The sequence below is a fragment of the Podarcis raffonei genome, chromosome 18 (genome assembly GCF_027172205.1).
Source record: "Podarcis raffonei isolate rPodRaf1 chromosome 18, rPodRaf1.pri, whole genome shotgun sequence".
Classification (NCBI taxonomy): Eukaryota; Metazoa; Chordata; class Lepidosauria; order Squamata; family Lacertidae; genus Podarcis; species Podarcis raffonei.
In genome coordinates, this window is record NC_070619.1 from 6,873,763 (window position 1) to 6,900,763 (window position 27,001).

Below are 27,001 nucleotides of genomic sequence, written 5' to 3' on the forward strand. Positions count from 1 at the left end.
ATAATGGCATGCTCTATTACAAGGAATATACAAAAAGAAAAACCCCACATATATTTACATTTGTAAATGTCGAACATTGATTTTTTTCTCTCTCCTCTGACATATACATCACACCTGTAAGCAAAAGTCTTTGAGGCAAGAGGAAGAAATGAGAGGTTAGGAATTGTACTGAGGTATGCTCTAAAATAGTACACCATTTTCCATTTTATGGTACAGCAGCAGAAACCTATCTCTCAGGGTTGTCGTGAGGGAGAAAGTGAGAGAAGAAGAGAATTACACATGCTGATTTTTGCCCTTTGGAAGAAAGGTGGTTTGCAAATGTAAGGGATGAATGGAAAGAAATAGATTGCACAGCTTTCTGCCAGGGAGGGGGGCATCAAACAACATTATGAAATCCTAGTGTTTATATATCAGTTTTGGATTTCGACCTTTGCAAATCGGTTAACACTGTCGCTGTTTCACCACTGTGTGACACAGCAAGACATCTTGTGGCTCAAAAGCCACCCGTTTTATAACCACCTTATTTTATCCGCATCGTGGTATTGCTTAAAAAAAAAAAAAGGATTTTATCTCTCTATCGCAAACAGATATGTTTCTGATATTAGGTCAATACGGAGGAACAGAAAGCATGAAACAACTGTTTCCTGTTCCTTAAACACATGGGAAAGCGTTGCTCAGATTGTTGAGCACTTAAATAAAATATCTTACAGTATTGCCATTCCAGTTTGATGCAAAACATTTTACTGTGTGAAAGTGCTTCTTTAATCAAGTCTGCCCATTATAATTCTCCATTATTAGAACTATAGTCCTTTTTACATTTTTCAGTGATGGATTTGTACCATTATACTTTATTCATAGAAAGGCAATAGGTCCTACTTTTTACAGTCCATTTAAACACCTGTCAAAGAACAGTTCTCTGTTTATTAAATAGAGTATGTGAAGGGGAAAGTCCTAAGTCTATCTGAAAGATAAAGAGTCCTACGAAGGGAGAAATGAGGGGCGTTGAAGTTGTGGCGCATGCAGGTAACTTGGTCATAGCCTTCCCCACCGTGGTGAGATAGACTGCACTTCTTTCAGCTATTCTAAATTTAGGTAAAGGTTAAGGGACCCCTGACCATTAGGTCCAGTCGTGGCCGACTCTGGGGTTGCGGCGCTCATCTCGCTTTACTGGCCGAGGGAGCCGGCGTACAGCTTCCGGGTATGTGGCCAGCAGGACTAAGCCGCTTCTGTCGAACCAGAGCAGCGCACGGAAATGCCATTTACCTTCCCACTGGAGCTGTACCTATTTATCTACTTGCACTTGGACGTGCTTTCTACATTTCTAAATTTACAGCTATACATTTAAATCAGCATATGCAAATTTTCCCCCACTTCCCCTTCATCATTCAATCGACTAATTTTAGCTCAAAGCAAAATCCAATTTACATTCCCTTATTGGAGTCCCACCTATTCCACCCCACCCCAGCTGCAAAAATGTCTCAAAACCGATCAGAGAATGTGGAGTAAAAGCGCAATTGCACAAATTCAGCATTTGGTTAAGGAAAAGCTAGGTTTTTACAAACCTGTGCCTTGCTCTTCCAGGGGAAGAAAATACTTTATGTGCCAAAAATGTAGCAGTTTTTGATACATGGAGGACAAAAACCCCCAAAATGTTTACCGTATTTTTCGCTCTATAAGACGCGCCAGAGCACAAGATGCACCTAGTTTTTGGAGGAGGAAAACAAGGAAAAAAATATTCTGAATCTCAGAAGCCAGAACAGCAAGAGGGATCGCTGTGCAGTGAAAGCAGCAATCCCTCTTGCTGTTCTGGCTTCTGGGATAGCTGCGCAGCCTGCATTTGCTCCATAAGACGCACACAAATTTCCCCTTACTTTTTAGGAGGGAAAAAGTGAGTCTTATAGAGCAAAAAATACGGTACATAGACTTCAGGTAAGTACAGCACCTGGGGAAATTTTCTGTAGAAGCCACGTTGAATTCAGTTTCTGAATTTTGGTGTGGCTTGCCTTGGACGTTTAGTGGGTTGTCCCCTGTGTTCATTCTGTAGTGCCTTTTTGTTTTTTAAAAACTCACCCTCCCAAGTGTTGACCAAAAGACCTGATATTCTGCTTTGCAGCATTCAGCCAATATCGCCTCAGTTCACACATAACACTGGGTCATGGTTTAAACATATGAACCCAGCCCAGCAGACTAACCTTGTTTTGCGTTCTGTTAATAAACCACGATGTGAAGCCGTTTTGCTGTTGGCTTATGAACCATGGCTTGTTTCAAACTAGAGGGTGGCATTACATGGAAACCCAAGAACCTTGTTTAACCAATGTTTTGTATGGACACCCTACTTGCAGAGGCCCAAGACCAGGAGAAACAAGCCATGTTTCTCTGCTTTCCTGTGAGACGGCTTGTCGTTTGTTGACGAAACCATGGTTTAGCTGGCCAAACCATGGTTTAGCATGGCTTTAGTCATGTGCAAATGTGGCCTGTGGCCTGTTTCACACGCAACAGCAACCCAAAATTTGGCCCTGGTGCCCAGACAGAAATCACGCCCGCTCTGCTCCTCCTCAGGTCCTGATGCCATGTTAAATCTGAGTCCCCCAAATAAAACATGAGTGCTAAACCAAGACCGAACTTTGGTTAGAACTTAGGTCTTTTTTGGGAGCAAGAGAAACCACGGAACATCAACAGTTGGTCGCAGGAGGAGAAAAGCAGGCAGAATTTTCTCTTTGGGCACAAGCAAGCTTGTTCATTCATAGTGAAGCCGATGGAGAAATAAAACCTGTAAAAGCCACTGATAGATCATCCGTAGAGATTTCAGATATAGGTTTGGTTCAGTAAGTTTACCCATTACAGACTATGATAGTAGATGTGATTAAGGCGATTTACCCAAACCTCTCTCATTTCAGTTTGTGGGTGGGGACACATTTCCTCCTCTTTAGCAGTAATCCAGGGATAGGGGAACACCTGACCCTCCAGATGATGTCAGACTGCAAGTCACAACAGCTTTAGCCAGCTTGGGCAATGGTCAAGGATGATGGGGTATGTAATCACAGCATCTGCAGTGCCACAAATTACCCATCCCTGCTTCAAAACCAAGCAGCCCATATTCTTCCCTCTCGTGTCCATGATTACAAGGCAAACACACCCTTTTAAAACCAAGCATAGAGAAACCGGCAAAGATATCGCAAGGAATTGTCACCCCATTTGTTTCCAGAGAAGGTTGTGCAAATCTGTGGTCCTGAACGAGTCTCTTTGGAGACTGCCAATACGTCCCACGTTTCTCTTTGTAGAATGGTGGAAGAGCATGTAAACACTCCTCAATGCACTTCCCAGCGTATCCTGATATACACGTGTCAGCTGTCATGTTTTCTACCCCTCCCTCCCAGCTTAAAATGCACTTTCAAAAAATCCAGTTGAGACTATTTCGTATCCAAACTGATAGATGTCTTTGCAGCTCTTTTTGCTTTTATAAATGTTCCGTCCACGAAAGAGAGAGAGAAGTTTTTTAGAAATGATTGCGAACCATACATTTCCCAGATGTTTGATCATTTGCAGTTGTGAACACATCTGCTCGTAAGGTGACCCCATAGGGCTCTATGGGGTATGGGTTCTACTTCCATTGTCAGTAGAGAGGTATGATTGAAGTGTTCAGGAACTCACGCATTCTGCTATGCAAATAAGACATTCCCAAAGCTTCCGCAGATAGGGCTAGATTCCTTTCTTTCGCAAACGAAACAGACCGGTCCTTTAAAGCCATTGTTGAAGATTGACCCCCATTACGTCGCAAGCTCTCCTACCTACTTGTTCAGGGTTAGGTGTTACGTATCAATGAGAAGAAAAAGAGGCAAGCCAACTGTTCCACGCTCCTCTGCAGACACACGAAAGCAAAGGAAGCCTTCTGTTAGGCTGGCATTTGGAAGACTCCCCGGAAAATCAAGCTTGCACATGTAATTTTGCCACTGCTGCCCTCTGGTGTGGAACTGTATGGACAACCAAAACAGCAACTATCTGAATGTGGACTTCAAGGTTTTCTGTTCTTCTTGGATCGAAATGACTGGGTCACATTTTAAGTGCATAGATTAAATCTAAGTGTGCGCATGGGCGCGCAAGCATTGCCTTTTCTCCTGATCCCAGGATTTTGTGTGAGTGAATTGCCTTCCTGTCCTGCAATGTCAGGATCGTGTGATTCTAACCACAGAGACCTGGGTTCAAATTTCTATTCAGCTGTGATCTTTCAACCTAACCTAAATGTCTTGCAGGGTTTTGTTGTTGTTTTTCTAGGATAAAATGCGAGCCACTCCCATGTTCATTAGGGCGGAAGATGGGTATACATATGTGGCTTTAGAAAAAGTGTTTTTAAGTCATGTTGCGTACTCATTTTCCTGTTCTAAATGTGTGCACTTTCTAATCTGACCATCTGACTCAAGTTCTCCTTGCTTGAGGAGACGTGGACTGTGTTTTCATGTGCTTGCATCTTGCCTCAGATGTTTGGAGGCAGAATTCGGGGGGAGGTGATTGTCCAGTGTTCTGAAACTGACTAAAACTGTGCAAATCCCACCGCCCTGTGAGTATATTTGCATCTTTACACTGACTAGTGTATGAATGGGCATTGTTACAACACTTGCGATATTTGGTACCCAAGATTCAGGGACAGAACCATTCAGGAGAGAGGACGCGAAAAATAAAAGCGATCTGTACATCATTTCCCGAGTGAGAATTCACCATGAGCTCAAGTGGTAAAAAAAAATAGCGCCAGGGGTGCATTTGGGAAACGGATGAGGCAAAAAAACCCGGGTAGGTGCTCTGTATCTGTACTGGAACAGGCATGCAGAAACTTCATTCAGAAGGGGACGAAAGTTTGCTTCCGCAGTTCTTCCTGGCCCAATGAATGCACAGAGCAACAATTTCCTTTCAGATGCGTCCGGCAAGAAATTAAGAATGGATGTGTGCTTTTCCATCCCGATGTCGCTGTGCTGACCTGCAGCAACCCAACGGAAGAGGCTTTCGATGTATAAACCGGAATTCTCCATTTTAGGCTGGATTTTGTAATATCCCGACGTTGTTGCTTTTTAAAGATGGAAGGTGCTTGCATGTCTCAGCAAGGGGTTTGCCACTCAGAGCCTTTGTTGGAAAGTGCTGTTTGTTCTTGTGTGCAATGGAATACCTTTTAGGCAAAGACAGAAAGGCTCATTCCTTGGTTGGATGGAATTGAGGATGGTCGTGCGGGCTTAACACCAGGAAGGTCATTTTACAATGGGTAATGCATCGTTCTGGATCGTTCTGTATGTCTGTGTTCTCGCCTTGATTCAGGACATGCTAAAAGGTGGGAGGAGGGAGGAAGGAGAGAGAAGAAGAAGAAGAAGAGGAGTTTGGATTTGATATCCCGCTTTATCACTACCCGAAGGAGTCTCAAAGCGGCTCACAATCTCCTTTCCCTTCCTCCCCCACAACAAACACTCTGTGAGGTGAGTGGGGCTGAGAGACTTCAGAGAAGTGTGACCAGCCCAAGGTCACCCAGCAGCTGCATGTGGAGGAGTGGGAAGCGAACCCGGTTCACCAGATTACGAGTCCACTGCTCTTAACCACTACACCACACTGGCCCAGTGAATACTTAAGAGACTGCTGATTGTCAATTATCAAGGGCCCCTCCAGACTGGTGATTTATTGTGGGTGTATAGGTAAAAGGTGAAGAACCCCAGACCATTAGGTCCAGTCGTGGCCAACTCTGGGGTTGCGGCGCTCATCTCACTTTATTGGCCAAGAGAGCCGGCGTACAGCTTCCGGGTCATGTGGCCAGCATGACTAAGCCACTTCTGGTGAACCAGAGCAGCGCACGGAAACGCCGTTCACCTTCCCGCCAGAGTGGTACCTATTTATCTACTTGCACTTTGACATGCTTTCGAACTGCTAGGTTGGCAGGAACAGGGACCAAGCAATGGGAGCTCACTCCGTCACGGGGATTCGAACTGCCAACCTTATGATCGGCAAGCCCAAGAGGCTCAGGGGTTTAGGTAAGCAGTAGGTAACTAAATTCTGAATGTGATTAAAAATAAATAAATAAAACAAACCCACACCTTGTTTCCTGATCCTCTGCTGGCAATGTAGGCCTGTTTGGGAAGACAGACAAAATAGTAAATACATTTAGAAAACGGTGTATGCTTGTTAAACCTCGTAGTTCTGCATCTGAAGAGGCAGAATATTACAAGCGGATTAGTAAACCTGGATGTACACTTCCAAAATATAAGATAAAAAACAAATAAAATAAAACCTACATACAGCAACAGTGTTTTGTGTTGTGTTGGCTCCTATGATGTAAGTCACGTGCCCCGCCTGCTAGCCTGCTCCCTAAAATATCACTCGTTCGCTCATTTCTATATATAGGGTGCCTACATTCTGCATGGACTGGTTGCACGGCCACATGCGCAAATGGCTTGAGATATCTATGAGGTCCATAAATGACCATATAGCATATATTCAACACGGCGACAATTTGTTGTTGACAAAGGACAGCTGGACATAGAAAGGGCCCCGTTACAGTGGTGCCTCGCAAGACGAAATTAATTCGTTCCGCAAGTTTTTTCTTCTTGCGAGTTTTTCGTCTTGCGAAGCACGGTTTCCCATAGGAATTCATTGAAAATCAATTAATGCGTTCCTATGGAGACCGCTTGCCAGGCTGGTGGTGCGGAGAAGGGCTTTTCTCCCCACCGCAAGCCTTCAGGACAGGTACGGGAACAGAGGGGAAGGCGCGCAGCGCTTCTCCTCTGTTCCCGGGGCTTGCGGTGGGAGGAGGGTTTCTCCTCCCCATCGCCAACATTCAGAACAGCATTCTGAATGTTGGCGGTGGGAAGGAAAACCCTCCTCCCACCGCAAGTCTTCAGGACAGCCTTCCGAAGGCTGGCGGCGGGAGGAGGTCTCTCCACCCCACCGCCAGCCTTCGGAGCAGCCTTCTGAAGCCTGGCGGCGGGAGGAGGTCTCTCCGCCCCACCGCCAGCCTTCAGAGCAGCCTTCCGAAGGCTGGCGGCAGGAGGAGGTCTCTCCGCCCCACCGCCAGCCTTCAGAGCAGCCATCCGAAGGCTGGCGGCGGGAGGAGGTCTCTCCGCCCCACCGCCAGCCTTCGGAGGAGGTCCGAGGACAGTGGGGAAGACGCGCTGCGCTTCCCCGCTGTCCCGGAGATTTCCCTATGGGCTTTCGTCTTGCGAAGGAAGCCCATAGGGAAATTCGTTTTGCGAAGCGCCTCCAAAACGGAAAACCCTTTCGTCTAGCGGGTTTTCTGTCTTGCGAGGCGTTCGTCTTGCGGGGCACCACTGTACCTTCGGTAGCTTAGGGCCTCATCAAACCGAAATCCAGCCCTGGTGTGCTCTAAGTAGAATTTAGTTAGATTATGCCCTCTATTAATTGTTGTCCTGCTGTCTGCTCTGGCTGAATTTTACATAATTACTTATGTAATCAGTACATTATTCCACACCTTTCATTTCAACACAAAGGAAACTCCATGCAAATTATGCAATGCAGTTATGTATTGTTATGTACAGTTTGCAGACGGAAAACTGCAACAATGAACAACGATCATATCTGCTGTATTGAGTTCCGCAAATGGGACAAATAAGTAGACTTCAGCAATTTCCTCCTGTTTCTGTTTTCCCCCAACATCCCTCCTGGCAGCCCCACATTCCCCAAGCAGAAATCTTTGAAGATCCCTAGAGCTGAACCAAATTGCCAAAGGCCATATCTCAGCCATTTCATTCACTTGGAAATTCTGTTTCGGGGACATTCCGGGGTGGGGTGGAATTCTTTTTGGGAGGAGTGGTTTGTCTCCCCCCAGAAAGCCCTATTCTGAGATCCCGTGATTTTAGGAAAGTTTGCTGCCATAAAAGACAACTGAGAAAGACACTCCCGATCTAAAGAGGGGGTGGGGTTGCGGGCGCACGCCCCCATCACCTTCTCGCGGGGCTAGGAAGCCCCGCGGGTCGCGGGAATCCCCTTAGCTAATTATTATTCAGCGCCCGTGCTGCCAGCCAATCGGCTGGCGCCAGGGGCGGGCACTTCGGGGTCTTCTTAAGGTCAGGGCAGCCCTGCCTCGCCCCTCTTGCTCCTTCTTCAGCCCAGGATTTCCCACCCACCCACCCTTTAGGCTTACTTTCTGACTTTGCTATGGGCTTCGGCTGGTCGCCGCAAGGGGCCTGGTAGGAGTTTTTCCATTTGGCTAATTGGCTGTATTTTGACGCCACTTGGTTTTTTCGCCTACCTCGTAGCAAAACGTCACAACTCCTTGGTTTTGGCGGTTAGGCATTGGCAAGGGGTATTGTCATGCAAATGTGGTCGGGGGGGAGGAATGCCATCCCCTCCCCCAAATCTTGAAGGGTGGTCTGTTAAAGGACTCCGAGGGGCGTCGCCTCGTCCGAAACCTACGGAGGCTAGGGCCTAAAGAGCGCTCCCGAGCGGTAACCCCTTGGGGAGCGCTTACGGATGTACATCTCGGAGGCTCCCCCAGTTGGTGTTTAACCCTTCCCGGTTATACCGGATAGTCTGTTAGGGCCAATGCCTAAAGCCAATACCTCTCTTACCTGTAATCAATAAAGTTGTGGCCTTTCGCCCATTAACCTAAATTCTTGTGTCTGGTGTCTTTATTTACTTCTTTCACGGGAGGGGGCGGGAATTGCCACGCAACACCCATTATAATGAACAGCAGGTGAATACACTGGGGAACAATTTTTTTTTCATTTTCTGTTGCATGAGATTTTTCAGCTGTTCTTATATGTTCTTTCACTGCTGATTTCAAATCTGAAATCGATTTTTGTGTACATGCTATAGTTATCTTTCGATTTCCGACTTTTGCCGATATGTTATATTGACACTGGAGATAAGTAGACACTGACACGTTGATCTACCCTGGGTAAAGGTAAAGGGACCCCGACCATTAGGTCCAGTCGTGACCCACTCTGGGGTTGTGGCGCTCATCCCGCTTTATTGGCCGAGGGAGCCAGCGTACAACTTCCGGGTCATGGGGTCATGACTAAGCCGCTTCTGGCGAACCAGAGCAGTGCATGGAGACACTGTTTACCTTCCCGCCAGAGGGAAGGTAATTTATCTACTTGCACTTTGACGTGCCTTCGAACTGCTAGGTGGGCAGGAGCAGGAACCGAGCAACGGGAGCTCACCCCGTCGTGGGGATTCAAACCGCCAACCTTCTGATTGGCAAGTCCTAGGCTCTGTGGTTTAACTCACAGGGCCACTCGCGTCCCCTGGTCTACCCTAACCACAAACTTTTGCAAACTTAATTTTTCTTTATTTTTATAGTTTTGTAACCTAAATATTTGTATTTTTCAGATCGGACCATGGCTTCTTCAAGTAGATATATAAACATAGCTGTCAACCTTCCCTTTTTTTGGTGGGAAATTCCCTTATTTCAGCACCATTTCCCACTGCTATCCCAGATTGTTAGATATCGCGTAGACTGTCCCCGGGACGGGTGAGGCTGCTGATCCCTTATTTTCAAATCTGAAAGTTGACAGCTATGTATATAAAGGTGCTGCTATCCAAACGCTCAGTGTATGAAAATTCACTTATCCAAACAACAGAAAGTTGGTACCCAAACCTAGCTATACACACCACAGTTTCAGATATCCTGATAAACAGATATTCAGATAACCAGATCTGCAGATAACACTGCAAACAAATAAGCAGCCTTAAACAAGTCTTAATATTTTTGTGTTTTGCTAGTCTGTGGCAGCCATTTCGCCAGAAATCATGGAATTGGGGGATCGGACAAATAAGAGAGCAATTTTTCCCCTTCCTTGTTTTCCTTTTGCAAGGTTTCAGAGGGTTTTTCTGGGTATCCCCCTGTTTCCCCCGGTCACTTGGAGAGTAAAATTGGGGGTTAAACTCTGTGGTCGTGACTGCATTAGAAATTTCCCCTTAAGATTCTTTGAAGAAACACTACAGCCAATCGTGGGCAGGATTCGAGATAGGAACAGCGGAAGAAAAACGATAAAGTAATTGCATTAGACAGATTTCTGTAATAGATAAGAGTCTGATATATAATGTGGCTGGAAAGGGTTTGAACACTGTGCAGGGAAGTCAGTCTACGAAACAATGTAAGCATTCAATTTAAAGTTCATTTATAAAAAACTGGAAGTTCAATAAAACTTGACACCTGGCTTGACACCTGGCTTGAGAGCAGTACATGTGAAAAGGATCTAGGAGTCTTGGTGGACCACAAACTTGACATGAGCCAACAGTGTGACACGGCAGCTAAAAAAGCCAATGCAATTCTGGGCTGCATCAATAGGAGTATAGCATCTAGATCAAGGGAAGTAATAGTGCCACTGTATTCTGCTCTGGTCAGACCTCACCTGGAGTACTGTGTCCAGTTCTGGGCACCACAGTTCAAGAAGGACACTGACAAACTGGAACGTGTCCAGAGGAGGGCAACCAAAATGGTCAAAGGCCTGGAAACGATGCCTTATGAGGAACGGCTAAGGGAGCTGGGCATGTTTAGCCTGGAGAAGAGGAGGTTAAGGGGCGATATGATAGCCATGTTCAAATATATAAAAGGATGTCACATAGAGGAGGGAGAAAGGTTGTTTTCTGCTGCTCCAGAGAAGCGGACACGGAGCAATGGATCCAAACTACAAGAAAGAAGATTCCACCTAAACATTAGGAAGAACTTCCTGACAGTAAGAGCTGTTCGACAGTGGAATTTGCTGCCAAGGAGTGTGGTGGAGTCTCCTTCTTTGGAGGTCTTTAAGCAGAGGCTTGACAACCATATGTCAGGAGTGCTCTGATGGTGTTTCCTGCTTGGCAGGGGGTTGGACTCGATGGCCCTTGTGGTCTATTCCAACTCTATGATTCTATGAAAAAGTATATTATTTTTAAAAAAGATTCCCCCCCCATAAGAATCAATGCAAATCATCGACTTGCTATGAGAATGCTCACCTAACAAATAATTTCGGATAGCGGAAACACCGTACTTTCCTCCCTGTTTCCTGCCTAAAATGATGGTTTCCCTGTGGCCCCAGTCCTCCCTAGAAATGGGTGAATCTATCCATTTTGGTTTTTCTCTGTTTTTCATGTTTCCAATCTAAAGTTCATCTCACTTCATTTCCACATTACTTTGTGGGTATGTGTGTTTAAAAAATGAATCCTCCTGAATATTCATCAGCATTTTAGGGGGGGGAACCCTAATAGACGTATCTGTATGCAATTTTGCCTAATATACAGAGTTTTGAAAACCATTTCCCCCTGATATAATGCATCTGCAATAACATGGAAAGAGACTTACCTCTCTCTCACAGTTGTGTCCTGTTTCTCTTCTGCCCTGTTAGGGATAAATTGCATTTTGAAATAGCCGGTTTTGCCTGAAGGAACAATGTAAAATAACAATATACCCCGGGCAACTGTGTGATAATGGCCTCTTTCCTAGCATACACAAAAAGGGAAAAACCTACCTTTCTTTTCTCGCTCTGTTCCGCTCTTCTTCAAACCTGAAACAAAGTGTTTAGAACTGTGAAAAAAACATGGTTCACAACTGGCTTAAAACCAACAAATTCCCAATAAGCGACAAATTGCAAATGAACATATTGCCAACGAAAGAAACCTCTTGGGGACGTAAGAAGCCTGCGATCTGAGTTTGTCGCAATCGACGCTTTCCCTGTTCTTCTGCATTTCGGTTTGTGTGAAGTACTACGTTATCTGTCTCGCTGTCCACTGTTTAATGTGACTTAAAGGTAAAGGGACCCCTGACCGTTAGGTCCAGTCGTGGCTGACTCTGGTGTTGCGGTGCTCATCTCGCTTTATTGGCAAGCATGTGGCCAGCATGACTAAGCCGCTTCTGGCGAACAACAGCAGCGCACAGAAACGCCGTTTACCTTCCTGCCGGAGTGGTACCTATTTATCTACTTGCACTTTGACGTGCTTTCGAACTGCTGGGTTGGCAGGAACAGGGACCGAGCAACTGGAGCTCACCCCGTCGCGGGGATTTGAACCGCCGACCTTCTGATCGGCAAGTCCTAGGCTCTGTGGTTTAACCCACAGCGCAACCCGCTTGCTTACGTAACTTAAATTCATTCCAATGTAAAGCAAAGGACGAAACAAGATGCGTTGACTGGTTTCTGTTCCTAATCACGGATGAGCATGGGAACTGCTTCTGCTACCTTTTCCATTTTTTGTTGGAATTCTCTGACCTTGCACACTGGATGAAATACAATTGCCTCTGGTCTATTTTTTGTGGATCCTGCAACGTGTTTAAGTTTTTACTCTGCTAACTCTACGTTGGAGTTCTGCTTTGGATCAATAAGAGTAGAATTACATGTCACATAAGAGTAGAATTACATGTTGCATACATGTCACATACATGTCCAGGCCCCTCTTGGCCCCTCCAACCACCCTTCATTGCATATGAATCACTGATATTAGTTCGCCTGTCTTCCCAAGTGATCTGCAAGATTTTTCGGAGACACCGTTGATGGAATCTTTCGAGAAGTTGGAGATGGCGTTTGTAAGTGGTCCATGTTTCACAAGCATACAGTAAGGTTGGTAGTACAATAGCTTCGTAAACAAGCATTTTGGTTTCTCTGCAAATGTCCCGGTCCTGGAACACTCTGCACTTCAATCGGGAGAAAGCTGCACTCGCAGAGCTCAGGCGATGCTGGATTTGGGCATCAATGTTGACCCTTGTGGAAAGATAACTGCCCAGGTAAGAGAAGTGATTGACATTTTCCAATGTTACACCATTGAGTTGGATCTGTGGCGCTGCAGAGGGGTTATTTTGTACTTGTTGGTGCAACACTTTGGTTTTTTGGATGTTGAGCGACAGGCCAAGCTTTTCGTACTCAGAATGCAAGGGAGAAACGTGCTAAGAGGAAGGCACGCTTGGCAAATCCACACCGTGATCCCAAACTCCCGCCCGGAAACCAATATTATGGAAGACAATCTTACTCGGCGACGAGTGATCGCCAAAGAAGAAGAAGTATATGAATCACAGAATAAAAGGAAAGGCAGTGCAGGAAAACAACGCTGTTTCAAGGTATCGCCCAATACTTACTGTAGGATACAGTCCGGAATCTGGACATGTTCCATGGGGATGCTCTGCGATAGTTCCTCCAAGGTGTGAACGTACTGGATTTTATTGATGAATTTCACACTAGGAAAGAGTATTTCCACATGTTAGGCACAGCTTCTCCCACAGCCACACAATTTTCTTTTTTTAAAATCTAGCTTAGTGTGTGTCAGGGATCGTGCTGAGGAGAGCTGCACTGAGGAGGAACGGTGGGATCCACCCTCTCCCCTGATCCTGATTCTTCCCAGGAGCAGGAGGACAATATAGATCTGGAACAGTGGTTTGCAGAGGGGCATAGTTCAGAAAGCAGAAGCTGGGGAATACAGGATGGGGAACAGCTAGCAGAAGAAACACTAGAGGAGAGTTAACAGATTCACAGTCTCTGTCTGGACAGCATCCACCCTCCTTCTCCAAAAACACGGAGAGCTCAGAAAGTGTTAGAACAGAAAGCGCAGTGGGTACAAACTCAGATTACAAGACATAGGAGTGACATAGATTAACAGGGATGGCAAGGGGTGGAATCCTTAATTGGGAGCACCGCCATTTCTAGAAGATGTGTTCTTTGTTCTTGCACTGTGATTATTAAAGATTATAACTGGTAAGACGTTCTTTTGGTTTGATCTTTTGTTTACTGCCATGGGGGCCACAGTGTGGCCTTTGCAGGGTGTTGCAATTAACCCTGGACCCCCTTGAAAGTCAACCACTTGGGCTGGTGGCGTGAAACTGCTTTCATAGAGAGAGAGAAGTTCAGAACGGGTGTCATTTGCAGAAAAAGGCCTGGTAACCCTTGTTCTAGAATTTCTGGAATACAAATGTTATATTTAGCATCCAATGATACGGAACCATCCCCACCTGGTTGTTGCCAACGAAGCCCTACTCAGAGTAGACCCACTGAAATTAACGTCTTGTCCATCAATTTTCGTGGGTCTCATACTAGGACTAACATTGAATCCAACCTATTATTATGATCATTGGGCTGAATCCAATGGTAATCCTACTCAGAGTAGAGCCATTGATGGACACGGCCAACTATGGTCCCTTAATTTCAATGGGTCTACTCTTGAGTAAAAATAGTTGACTGCAACTCATTATGTTATTCCTCTTAGTATTCTATCCTGATGGCTTCCCCTATTTATCTTCACAAAACAGGTTAGTCTGAGAAATTGTGACTACACAGAGTTTGAACCTGGGGTTGTCTGGGTCCGTCTCTGATTCACTAAGCTACTATGCTACCTTGGTTTGAAAGATTGTACATGCGGGTCGTGGGTTTGAGCCCCATGTTGGGCAAAATATTCCTGCATTGGACTAGGTGACCCTCGCGGTCCCTTCCAACTCTGCAATTCTGTGAAAGAGGTCTGAGGAGATTTCACCCCTCCCATATCCAAGAATCTGCTGATGTTCTCTGCTGATTCTCCAGAGAGGAGGGGGCGGTTTCTGCTCTCTACTTATTCCGCTCCAGCCTCACATCAAAGAGAGAGACAGACTGAGTGTTAGAGAGATCGTGTGTATAGATAAGGTTGCTGCTAAGAGCAGCTGCAGACACTTAGTGCAGTTCAGCATTTTCGCTTAGACCTCATTTAGCTCTGTACATAGTTGTGTATTATAGTTGTAAATAGAATAAAGAAGATATTCTACAGAGCTGCTCTCCGAGTCGTTTATGCTCTGCTATACTCTGCTGTGCGACAACTGTCTTCTTGTTGGAGTGAATCTGGTGCTCACAACTCTAAGCTGTGAGTCCACAGCACTTTGACCTGTTCCTGTCCAGAAGGTGGTCTCTGGAAGTGCTACTCAGCTCACCTAGCCCAGTCGGGGCTGAAGTGTGTAAGTCCAGTTGGTGGCACTGGCTCAAGGGCGATGCTGACAAGGTCATCATACGAAAATTCACTTATCCAAACGTGAGGAATTAGTACCCAAACCTCACTTTACACACTGCAGATTCAGATATCCAAACAACCAGACCTGCATGTAAATAAATAAGCAGACTTAAAACAAGTCTTTTGTGTTTTGCTGGTCTGCTGAAACCGTTTTGGCAGAAACTCCTGGGAGGAACAGGGAGAGAGCGGGAGAATAAGAGAGCATTTCTCCCTTCCTTGTTTGCCCTTTACAAGGTTCCGGAGGGTTTCCCAGGGTTTGCCCAGGTTTTCCATCATTTTGGGGTCAAAATTCCACGGTCGGGAACGCATTAGACATTTCCCCATAAGAATCAATGGAAATCGTTGACTTGTTATGTGAACACTCACCTGACGAACCATTTGCCTTATGTTTGGATAGCAGGACCTGCATCCATCATGCTGGGACTTCTCTTAGCGGTCTTTGGAGCATGAGGGGTGGGCTAAATTTAGAGAAAGATGTTTTGGACTACAACTCCCATCATGTTGGCTGGGGCTTGATGGGAGTTGTAGTCTAAACCACCCAGAGAGGCGTCAGACATGTTTAACTGGCTTCAAGGCAGCTATCCTTTCGGCTGCTCATACCTGATGAACGGCCTCGATATAGCCAGGACCGTTCGAATGAACCACGACGGGTGAACGATTATCAGCGCTTTCAGGTTTTTCCGCAACCTGTAATAAAAAAGAGAAGGCAGGGAGGTGTAAGAACAGATATGAGCAGTTGCCTTTGGTCGTGCATTAGTTCTGCACCAGATACAAACCTTCATACACAAACACAATATCAATTTAATTTCTCATCTCCTCTCCCTCAGATTCTGGAAGCTTTCTATTTTACAGTGTAAAAACAAGAGGTGTTTTTTTAAAAAAAGCTAGTGAATCTGTATGTCAGATGTTGTTGGATTCCATCTCCCATCAGCCCCTGCCAGTATGATCAATGGTCAGGAATGATGGGACTTGGAGTCCAACAACATTGGTGACCCTTGCCATATTTATATATATATATATATATATATATATATATATATATATATATATATATGTAAAGGGACCTCTGACCATTAGGTCCAGTCGTGGCCGACTCTGGGGTTGTGACGCTCATCTCGCTTTATTGGCCGAGGGAGCCGGCGTACAGCTTCCGGGTCATGTGGCCAGCAGGACTAAGCCGCTTCTGTCAAACCAGAGCAGCGCACGGAAACGCCGTTTACCTTCCCACCGGAGTGGTACCTATTTATCTACTTGCACTTTGACGTGCTTTCAAACTGCTAGGTGGGCAGGAGCAGGGACCGAGCAACGGGAGCTCACCCCGTCACGGGGGTTTGAACCTCCGACCTTCTGATCGGCAAGACCTAGGCTCGGTGGTTTAACCCACAGTGCCACCCACGTCCCATCTATCTATCTATCTCTAAATCTATCTATCTATCATCTATCTATCTATCTATCATATTTTTTGCTCCATAAGATGCACTTTTCCCCTCCTAAAAAGTAAGGGGAAATGTGTGTGCGTCTTATGAAGCGAATGCAGGGGGGAGGCAGGCAGGAAAAGTCCCCTCTCCCTCCTCGTAGAAAAGCCCGCAGGAGCTGCGCGCTCCTCAAAGGGTGCGCAGCTCCTGTGGGCTTTTCTACGAGGAGGTGGGGGTATTGCCATAGCTGCGCGCAGCCTCTCCCAGCCAGAGAGGTTGCACGGGGCTAAAGAGGAAGCCAAGACAGCGAGAGGGATCCATCCGGCTCGCAGTCTTGGCTTCTTTGCTCTTGGGGCTGGGCGGGGGGCAAACCCGGGCTTCCCCCGGCAGCCCCGAAAAGCTCTGGGAGAAGCAGACAGGCTTCTCAAGATTTTTTTTCTTGATTTCCAAATATGTATGTATATGTATACACACACACACACAATTTCTCTTGCATATCTTTGCAAGTAATATTTGAACCCTTTCAATAAGTTTTAAATCAGGGTTTCCCAAACTTGGTCTCCAGCTGTTTTTGGACTACAAATCCCATCATCCCTGACTACTTTTTTTTTAAAAAAACCCATTTTTATTAAATTTTCCACTTTAACAAGCCAATCAAATCGCATTAAATATTCCAAATTAGACATATGCATATCAAATAATCCAAATATTCTGCCAAATTATACTTTTTTTAATAGGACTTTCTATGCTTCAAATTCGGAGGGTTCTGATCATCTCATATCTCTACTGCCATCACCCCTGACTACTAGTCCAGCTAGTTAGAGATAATGTAGTCCCAAAACAGCTGGAAACCTAAGTTTGGAAAATCTTTTTTAAATAATAGTTGTGATTTCCCCTTCCCTCAATTTTACTGTTTTATCTTTTTTTTAAGCCCTCAGAGTTATTTATTAGACTTCAGCAAGGAGGCCATACATTGCAAAACCTAGAAAAAACACCTTAAAAACTTGAAGATAAAATTAAAATAAACCAATATTAATGAAACTTAAGCCAAAACATAAACCAGTGGACAGGGCAAAAGTTGGAGCGCCAGTTTGTTTAAATCAAAGTGCATAAATGATTACATGCAAGAAATCCTACTGTCTTCAGTAGGAATGGTTTCAAATTTCTAAGGCAAGAAGTAAAACTAGGTCACATAATAATAATAGTACAGTGGTACCTCAGGTTAAGTACTTAATTCGTTCTGGAGGTCCGTTCTCAACCTGAAACTGTTCTTAACCTGAAGCACCACTTTAGCTAATGGGGCCTCCCGCTGCTGCCGTGCTGCCGGAGCACGATTTCTGTTCTCATCCTGAAGCAAAGTTCTTAACCTGAGGTACTATTTCTGGGTTAGCGGAGTCTGTAACCTGAAGCATATGTAACCTGAAGCGTATGTAACCTGAGGTACCACTGTATTTATTTATACCCCACCCATCTGGCTGGGTTTCCACTCAGGACAGTGGAAGACTCTGGTAAAGAGTTTACAGCTGCATAAGCGGTTGGGAATCTTGAATCTCCAAATATTACTAGACTTCAGTTCTTACAATATATGTGTTTTTTTTGTAAACCGTTTTGAAGGTTTGTTTGGTGTGTTTTTTTACAGACTAGTGGTGTATAAAATTTATGAAATAAATAAATTGACGCACGCACAAACACACGTATGTAAACGGTCATCCTCATCCTCTGTAAAATGTGGCCCATTGTCATGGACTCAGTCCACAAACCTCACCTTCTGTCAATCATCTGGTAGCATTTTTTCAACCAGCCGATCCCTGGCATTCTCCGGCGTGGCGTGGCACCGTTCATGTACACAATCATATAATCCTCTGCCACTAGCAACTCCAAGCTGCTTATCACATACCTGTTAGAAAACCAGAAGCAGATAACTAATAATAAGAATAATAAGAAGAATTTATACCCCGCCCATCTGGCTGGGCTTCCCCAGCCACTCTGGGCAGCTTCCAGCAAAATATTAAAATACAATGATTCATCAAATATTAAAAGCTTTCCTAAACAGGGCCGCCTTCCAATGTCTTCTAAAAGTCAGGTAGTTGTTTATTTCTTTGACATCTGATGGGAGGGCATTCCACAAGGCGGGCGCCATCACCAAGAAGGCTCTCTGCCTGGTTCCCTGTAACCTCACTTCTCACAGTGAGGGAACCACCAGAAGGCCTCGGAGCTGGACCTCGGTGTCCGGGCTGGACGATGGGGGTGGAGATGCTCCTTCAGGTATAAAGGACCAAGGTCATTTAGGGCTTTAAAGGTCAACACCAACACTTTGAATTGTGCTCGGAAACGTCCTGGGAGCCAATGTAGGTCTTTCAGGACCGGTGTTATATGGTCACGGCGGCCACTCCCAGTCACCAGTCTAGCTGCCGCATTCTGGATTAGTTGTAGTTTCTGCGTCACCTTCAAAGGCAGCCCCACGGAGAGCGCGTTGCAGTAGTCCAAGCGGGAGATAACCAGAGCATGGACCACTCTGGCGAGACAGTCCACGGGCAGGGAGGGTCTCATCCTGCGTACCAGATGGAGCTGGTAGACAGCCGCCCTGGGCACAGAAGTGACCTGCACCTCCATGGACCACTGTGAGTCCAAAATGACCCTCAGCTGCGCACCTGGTCCTTCAGGGGCACAGTAACCCCATTCAGGACCAGGGCGTCCTCCATTTCTGTGTGTACATACACGAAGGCACAGATAATGCATTTGCTGACCATGATGCTCAGCACAAAGGATGAAAACACAGTTGCTCTAAATGGACTTGTTGTTTCTCTCTGAATTATGAAGATTATTATCATTATCTAACTTAGTGGTTAGGGGAGAGGTGACAGCAGAGACAGAAAAATAAATAAAGGATGTTGAAAAGGATGTTTAAAATAACATTTGTAAAAACAAACAAAACCCAGAAGCTTTTCTTTTGGGAATTCTATGGACAGAACTAACCAAACTGCATAGAAACTTATTAATGTATACCACTACAGCGGCAAGAATGTTACTCACTCCAAAATGGAAAGAAACAGAAGCCCCAGCGAAGGAGGAATGGATACAAAAACTTACGGAATAAGGAGAAATGGTGAAACCAGAAAAAATAAGACACCGAGATAGCAAACTTTTTATAAAAGAATGGAAATGGCTTACTGAATATTTGCAGATAAGTTGTAAACACTGAAAACACTACCAGGGTTATTGTAATAATAACCTGCAGTTTTATAAGAGTGTATATTTAAAGTAGATGCATAAATGAGTAAATTGAGTTAATTTGGAGATGCAGAAGATATTAAAAATTGTTTTAAGGAACTGCAGAAAGAGGAGGAAGGAAGCCGAGTTTCGAAATGTTAAAATGATTTTAAAACTAGTGAAATGTATAAATTTGAAAAGGATAAATAATTTTTAATAAAAATAAAAATAATGTTGGGATGAGGATTGGTGAAATCGCCGGCTGTAGCCAAGTGATGACTTTTGCAGAGCTTGGCCTTGGGGGGGGGGGCAAAAGTGTTTCGAATGAAAAGAGGGCAATTTCCAAAATGCCCCCCAGCACTGCCACCCTTCCCGATTTTAGCAAATCCATCTTCACCCTGACGTGGCCAAGCAAAGGAGGTGCGAGGGAAATTAATCCAAACGGAGCTTAAAAGCGAGTTTCCCCTGCTCCATTCCAAGCAGAAGGCAAGAAAAAGTCACTCACAGGAAAAGGTTCTCCATGATGTAATGATAATCCGGCAGGCTGCTGTCCGGCAGGTAGCAGGCAGCAAAGACGATGATGGCGTTCAGTCCTTCTCCGTAATAACCTGAGAGAGAAACAGACAGGAAAATAATAATAATAATAATAATAATAATAATAATAATAATAATAATAATAATACAGTGGTAAAGGTTAAGGTAAAGGGACCCCTGACCATTAGGTCCAGTCGTGACCGACTCTGGGGTTGCGGCGCTCATCTCGCTTTACTGGCCGAGGGAGCCGGCGTACAGCTTCCGGGTCATGTGGCCAGCAGGACTAAGCCGCTTCTGGAAAACCAGAGCAGTGCACGGAAACGCCGTTTACCTTCCCGCTGGAGAGGTACCTATTTATCTACTTGCACTTTGACATGCTTTCAAACTGCTAGGTTGGCAGGAGCAGGGACCGAGCAACGGGAGCTCACACCATCACAGGGATTCGAACCGCCGACCTTCTGATCGGCAAGCCTTAGGCTCTGTGGTTTAACCCACAGAGCCACCCGCGTCCCCTAATACAGTGGTACCTCGGGTTAAGTACTTAATTCGTTCCGGAGGTCTGTTCTTAACCTGAAACTGTTCTTAACCTGAAGCACCACTTTAGCTAATGGGGCCTCCTGCTGCCGCCGTGCCGCTGGAGCACGATTTCTGTTCTCATCCTGAAGCAAAGTTCTTAACCTGAAGCACTATTTCTGGGTTAGCGGAGTCTGTAACCTGAAGCGTATGTAACCTGAAGCGTATGTAACCCAAGGTACCATTGTAATAATAATAATAATAATAATAATAATAATAATAATATAATTTATTTCTATCCCGCCCTCCCCTGCCAAGGCCGGGCTCAGAGCAGCTAACATCATAAAAACAACACAATATGCATAAAAACAGACATCAATTAATTAAAGTGGGTTGGGGAGCTGAGCTGGACATGGAATTGGCTGGCAAAAGGAGTTTGTTTTGTTCTTGTTTGTCCTGAGCATTTATATACCACTTTGTGGGTATGCAACTTCCCAAAGCAGTTTACAAAACGCGGTAACAGTCTGCGGGCAGGGAGGGTCTCATCCTGCGTACCAGATGGAGCTGGTAGACAGCTGCCCTCAACACAGAATGGACCTGCGCCTCCATGGACAGCTGTGAGTCCAAAATGACTCCCAGGCTGCGCACCTGGTTCTTCAGGGGCACAGTTACCCCATTCAGGACCAGGGAGTCCCCCACACCAGCCCGCCACCTGTCCCCCCAAAAACAGTACAGTGGTACCTTGGGTTACAGACATTTCAGGCTAAAGACGCTTCAGGTTACAGATGCTTCAGGTTACTGACTCCGCTAACCCAGAATTAGTACCTCAGGTTAAGAACTTTGCTTCAGGATGTGAACAGAAAACTCATGGCGGCAGTGGGAGGCCCCATTAGCTAAAGTGGTACTTCAGGTTAAGAACAGTTTCAGGTTAAGAACGGGCCTCCGGAACGAATTAAGTTCTTAACCCGAGGTACCACTGTATTTCTGCTTGTCAGGGATCAACCTCAATCCGTTAACCAAACCGCCATCCATCCATCAAATCTATATCTGGGCTGAGTTGGCTGCTGATGCTGCTTGCTTGGATACAGTGGTACCTCAGGTTACAGAATCTTCAGGTTACAGACTCCCCTAACCCAGAAATAGTGCTTCAGGTTAAGAACGTTGCTTCAAGATGAGAACAGAAATCGTGCTACGGCGGCAGCAGGAGGCCCCATTAACTAAAGTGGTACCTCAGGTTAGAACAGTTTCAGGTTAAGAACGGGCCTCCAGAACGAATTACGTTCTTAACCCGAGGTACCACTGTACTTCTGTCTTGTCAGGGATCAACCTCAGTCTGTTAACCGCCATCCATCCATCAAATCAATATCTGGGCTGAGTTGGCTGCTGATGCTGCTTGCTTGGATACAGTGGTACCTCGGGTTACATACGCTTCAGGTTACATATGTTTCAGGTTGCAGACTCCGCTAACCCAGAAATACTACCTCGGGTTGAGAACTTTGCTTCAGGATGAGAACAGAAATCGTGCTCTGGCAGCACGTGGCCCCATTAGCTAAAGTGGTGCTTCAGGTTAAGAACAGTTTCAGGTTAAATATGGACCTCCGTGACGAATTAAGTACTTAACCTGAGGTACCACTGTATCTGGGCTGAGTTGGCGGCTGATGCTGCTTGCTTGGATATTGCCAAATGCGCATCTTAACTGACCCAGCGACACAAATCTTTCCCCCCCCCCATGCAAGCCTCCCCTTAGATTCCTCACCTCCGTGCGTAACCACTTTCATGTACGGCTTGATCATCTGCAGGTCAATTCGGTGTTCCTGCTCCCCAATGATGACCGTTCTCCACAGGCGGCCGTTTGTGGCGCTGCCCCCTTCTACGGCTCCATCTCCAAATAAGTCCGCGCTGTCTCCCGGCATGTTCTTGGCTGTGGCCACAGGAGTGTCGTCTGAGGGGGGAATTCACAAAGACCATCCCTAGCAAGGCTCGATTGTACAGAAAGTGTGCATTGCTCGTGCCAAGAAAAAACTTGGTCTCTAAGGTGCTACTGGACCTTAGGGGCTCTACACATGGAATGAGGGTGGCGCTGTGACCTAAACCACAGAGCCTAGGGCTTGCCGATCAGAAGGTTGGCGGTTCAAATCCCTGAGACGGGGTGAGCTCCCGTTGCTCGGTCCCTGCTCCTGCCCACCTAGCAGTTCAAAAGCACGTCAAAGTGCAAGTAGATAAATAGGTACCACTCCGGCAGGAAGGTAAACGGCATTTCCGTGCGCTGCTCTGGTTCTCCAGAAGCGGCTTAGTCCTGCTGGCCACATGACCCGGAAGCTGTACGCCGGCTCCCTCGGCCAATAAAGCGAGATGAGAGCGCAACCCCAGAATCGTCCGTGACTGGACCTAATGGTCAGGGGTCCCTTTACATCAAACCTACAAGCTTTCTAAACACCTGGGTAATGTGTTTAGAAAGCTTGTAGGTTTGATGTGCTTCAATTTATTTTACTGCGGTTTCAACTTTCTGTATGTTTTAGATTTTTTTTAATGATTCAACTTTTTTTTTTTGTCAAGTACTCTGATGTTCTTTTGCTGTTATACAAAATATAAATTTTGTAAAATAAAGAAAAAGAACATGTGGCAATCCACACATCTTGTGGTGAAATTCCACAACCCTAATATTCTCCCCACTTCTGCAGAGGGAAGAAGACTCTGAAAGCCTACAGGGACGATTTTAAACACAGAAATAACCAAATTTCTTCCCCATCACTACAGGTATTTAGGACTATAAAGGTAAAGGGACCCCTGACCATTAGGTCCAGTCGTGGCCGACTCTGGGGTTGCGGCGCTCATCTCGCTTTACTGGCCGAGGGAGCCGGCCTACAGCTTCTGGGTCATGTGGCCAGCATGACTAAGCCGCTTCTGGCGAACCAGAGCAGGGCACGGAAATGCCGTTTACCTTCCTGCCGGAGTGGTACCTATTTATCTACTTGCACTTTGACATGCTTTCGAGCTGCTAGGTTGGCAGGAGCAGGGATTGAGCAACGGGAGCTCACCCCGTCGCGGGGATTTGAACCGCTGACCTTCTGATCGGCAAGTCCTAGGCTCTGTGGTTTAACCCACAGCGCTACCCACGTCCCTCTATTTTAGGACTATAGGGGGTACTAATAGGGTGGGGGGTGTCTGTAGGTGATATTCCATCTATTTGCATGCCCCCCCAACTTTTTCAGCTCCTTCTTGCCCTCAGCTATCATCTCGAAGCCATATGAAAATGCATAAAATATTGTGGAGGGTTTTTTTAAAATTCCCCTTTACTTACCCTCCCATTCCAGTTCGTTTCCGTTCCCAAGAAACTCAAGAGAATCGGTCTCGTCGGGGGTCTCGATGTCATCGACATTGATGTCCAGGTCGTCCGGGGTGTCCAGGAAATCGTCTGACAGGAGAGAGCCTTCGCTCTGGTCCAGGGAAATGTTGATTTCTGGGGCGACGAGTGTCTTCCGCTTGTGATGAGCCCCATTACTAAAATTTAACGTGTTTGGAGGAGCTGCGGATTTACATTAGGAAAGAGGGGCGAAAGAGCCAGTTGAGAAGTAACTTGTACAGCGAATCAACGTCTTAACCATTACAACCACAAAGTCTCGTTCTTGGTCCGACACCTACAATGCAGACCCCGGGAGCATGAAATTCACATTTCTTGCCCCTAAACTACAATCAAAAAATATAAAACATTACATTCTCCTTAAAAAAGGAAAAAGAAGAAGGAAAAATAACACCGAAAAAGGAATAAAGAGACTTCTAACTAACTAGGTTATTATGTTTATATCCTTGTAATTTTGCTTTCGTATTTGCTTCTGTTTTTGCATTATTGGTTCGTTTTATTCAGTGCTTCTTTGCATGATGTTTAAGCATAAATAACAAGAAAGAAAGAAAAGAAATTCGTATTTCTTGCCCCAACGTGCATCAGTTCACGGGAGGCCCCATTAGCTAAAGTGGTACCTCAGGTTAAGAACGGTTTCAGGTTAAGAACAGACCTCTGGAACGAATTAAGTTCGTAACCAGAGGTACCACTGTAATAATAATAATAATTTATTATTTATACCCCGCCCATCTGGCCGGGTTTCCCCAGACACTCTGGGCAGTTCCCAACAGAATATTAAAAACATAATACAGCATTAAAAACTTCCCTAAACAGGGCTGCCTTTAGATGTCTTCTAAAAGTCAGATAGTTGTTTATTCCCTTGACATCTGGATGGGAGGGCAGGTGCCACTACTGAGAAGGCCCTCTGCCTGTTTCCCTGTAACTTCACTTCACATAGGGAGGGAACCACCAGAAGGCCCTCGGCGCTGGACCTCAGTGTCCAAGTAGAACGATGGGAGTGGAGACACTCCTTCAGGTCTACTGGGCTGAGGTCATTTAGGGCTTTAAAGGTCAGCACCAACACTTTGAATTGTGCTCGGAAACGTACTGGGAGCCAATGTAGCTCTTTCAGGACCGGTGTTATGGGGTCTCAGCAGCCACTCCCAGTCCCAAGTCTAGCTGCCGCATTCTGGATTAGTTGCAGTTTCCGGGTCACCTTCAAAGGCAGCCCCACATAGAGCGCATGGCAGTAGTCCAAGCGGGCGATAACTAGAGCATGCACCACTCTGGAGAGACGGTCTGCGGGAAGGGAGGGTCTCATCCTGCGTACCAGATGGAGCTGGTAGACAGCCGCCCTGGACACAGAACTGACCTGCGCCTCCATGGAGAGCTGTGAGTCCAAAGTGACTCCCAGGCTGCGCACCTGGTCCTTCAGGGGCACAGTTACCACATTCAGGACCAGGGAGTCCCACACACCTGCCCGTCTCCTGTCCCCCAAAACAGTACTTGTCAGGATTCAACCTCAATCTGTTAGCTGCCATCCATCCTGCAACCGCTTCCAGACATAATCTAGCACACCATCTGTCTCCCCAAGTGCCTTTGGTGTTTGTGTGTTAACTTGTGGTCCTCCATCCCCTGAATCACTATCCTGTGCTCTTGTGCTCAAAATTCTAGCACTGCACAGGGCTGGGCTGAATGACCCTTAGGATCCCTTCAACTCTGCAGTTCTCTGCCACCCCCATTTAAGTTTCCGTCCGTTATATCATCTACCGTATTTTTTGCTCTATAAGACTCACTTTTTCCCTCCTAAAAGGGAAGGGGAAATGTGTGTGCGTCTTATGGAGCAAATGCAGGCTGCACAGCTATCCCAGAAGCCAGAACAGCAAGAGGGATCGCTGTTTTCACTGCACAGCGATCCCTCTTGCTGTTCTGGCTTCTGGGATTCAGATTATTTTTTCCCTTGTTTTTCTCCTCCAAAAACTAAGTGCGTCTCGTGGTCTGGTGCGTCTTATAGAGCGAAAAATACGGTATCTTCATCCCAAACTAGTTCTATATCGTGCATCTATATTGGTTTCATAGTTTTGAACCTGGCAATATATTGCGAATTAAGACGCGTGCTCAGGGCCGGATTTCGGTTTGATGAGGCCCTAAGCTACTGAAGGTAATGGGGCCCTTTCTATGTCCAGCTGTCCTTTGTCAACAAATTGTCGCTGTTTTTGTGTGTTGAATATATGCTAGATGGTAATTTATGGACCTAATAGGTATCTAAAGCCATTTGCACATAACAAAATAGCAGCCTACACAACACAAAACACTTGGCTTCTTGCAGTGAGGGAACTGCCTGAAGACCCTCGGAGCTGGACCACAGTGTCCGGGCTGGACGATGGGGGTGGAGACTCCTTCAGAGGTCTAGTACTGTGGCCCTACCTTATTTATGTACCCCTATGATGTTATAGTTTATAATTATTGTGTAATGTTTTATTTCTGACTATCGGTCGAATAAAGTATTTCAAATAAAACTCCTTCAGGTCTACTGGGCTGAGGCCATTTAGGGCTTGAAAGGTCAGCACCAACACTTTGAATTGTGCTCGGAAACGTACTGGGAGCCAATGTAGGTCTTTCAAGACCGGTGTTATATGGTCTCGGCCTTGTTTTTCTCCTCCAAAAACTAGGTGCATCTCGTGGTCTGGTGCGTCTTATAGAGCGAAAAATACGGTATGTCTCATTTGTTCCAATGTGTTGAGAGAGAGAGCAGTTGGGCCCCACCTGGACCCGTACTTACAAAGGGCATCTTCAGCTGGGCTTCCCAATGACTCCATCCCTGCCACTTCTGGGAGAGGTCTATAGGTTGGATGATGAGGGAAGGAGAGAGAGAGAGAAATTTTAAAAGTATTTCCAGGTCAGTCTTATGCTTTCTTTTCGTTTTCAATTAACAATTGGTTGTGAACACCAGATAGCACACAGATATTTCCTTTCAGGTGGTGTCCAACGCCCTTTTTCTGAAATTATTATTTTTATCTGCAAATTTTACAAAGAAAAAGAAGGGTGGGTGTGTGGAGATAATCAA

General features: G+C 45.8%; 1 protein-coding gene across 1 annotated transcript in view; it reads right to left on the minus strand.

The window, feature by feature from the left end:
• Window positions 1-2,355: 2,355 nt before the first annotated feature.
• Window positions 2,356-27,001, minus strand: part of ATCAY (ATCAY kinesin light chain interacting caytaxin) — a 32,925-nt gene continuing 8,279 nt past the window's right edge. The window contains exons 3-13 of the mRNA XM_053372753.1: window positions 26,717-26,775; window positions 23,896-24,120; window positions 22,351-22,536; window positions 20,053-20,155; window positions 18,103-18,234; window positions 15,523-15,609; window positions 13,034-13,132; window positions 11,439-11,474; window positions 11,273-11,308; window positions 6,066-6,098; window positions 2,356-5,307 (exon numbers count right to left, since the gene is read on the minus strand). Of these exons, the coding sequence (XP_053228728.1) occupies window positions 5,298-5,307; window positions 6,066-6,098; window positions 11,273-11,308; window positions 11,439-11,474; window positions 13,034-13,132; window positions 15,523-15,609; window positions 18,103-18,234; window positions 20,053-20,155; window positions 22,351-22,536; window positions 23,896-24,120; window positions 26,717-26,775 (1,006 nt within the window). The 3' untranslated portion in view covers window positions 2,356-5,297. The remainder of the gene's footprint in view (window positions 5,308-6,065; window positions 6,099-11,272; window positions 11,309-11,438; window positions 11,475-13,033; window positions 13,133-15,522; window positions 15,610-18,102; window positions 18,235-20,052; window positions 20,156-22,350; window positions 22,537-23,895; window positions 24,121-26,716; window positions 26,776-27,001) is intronic.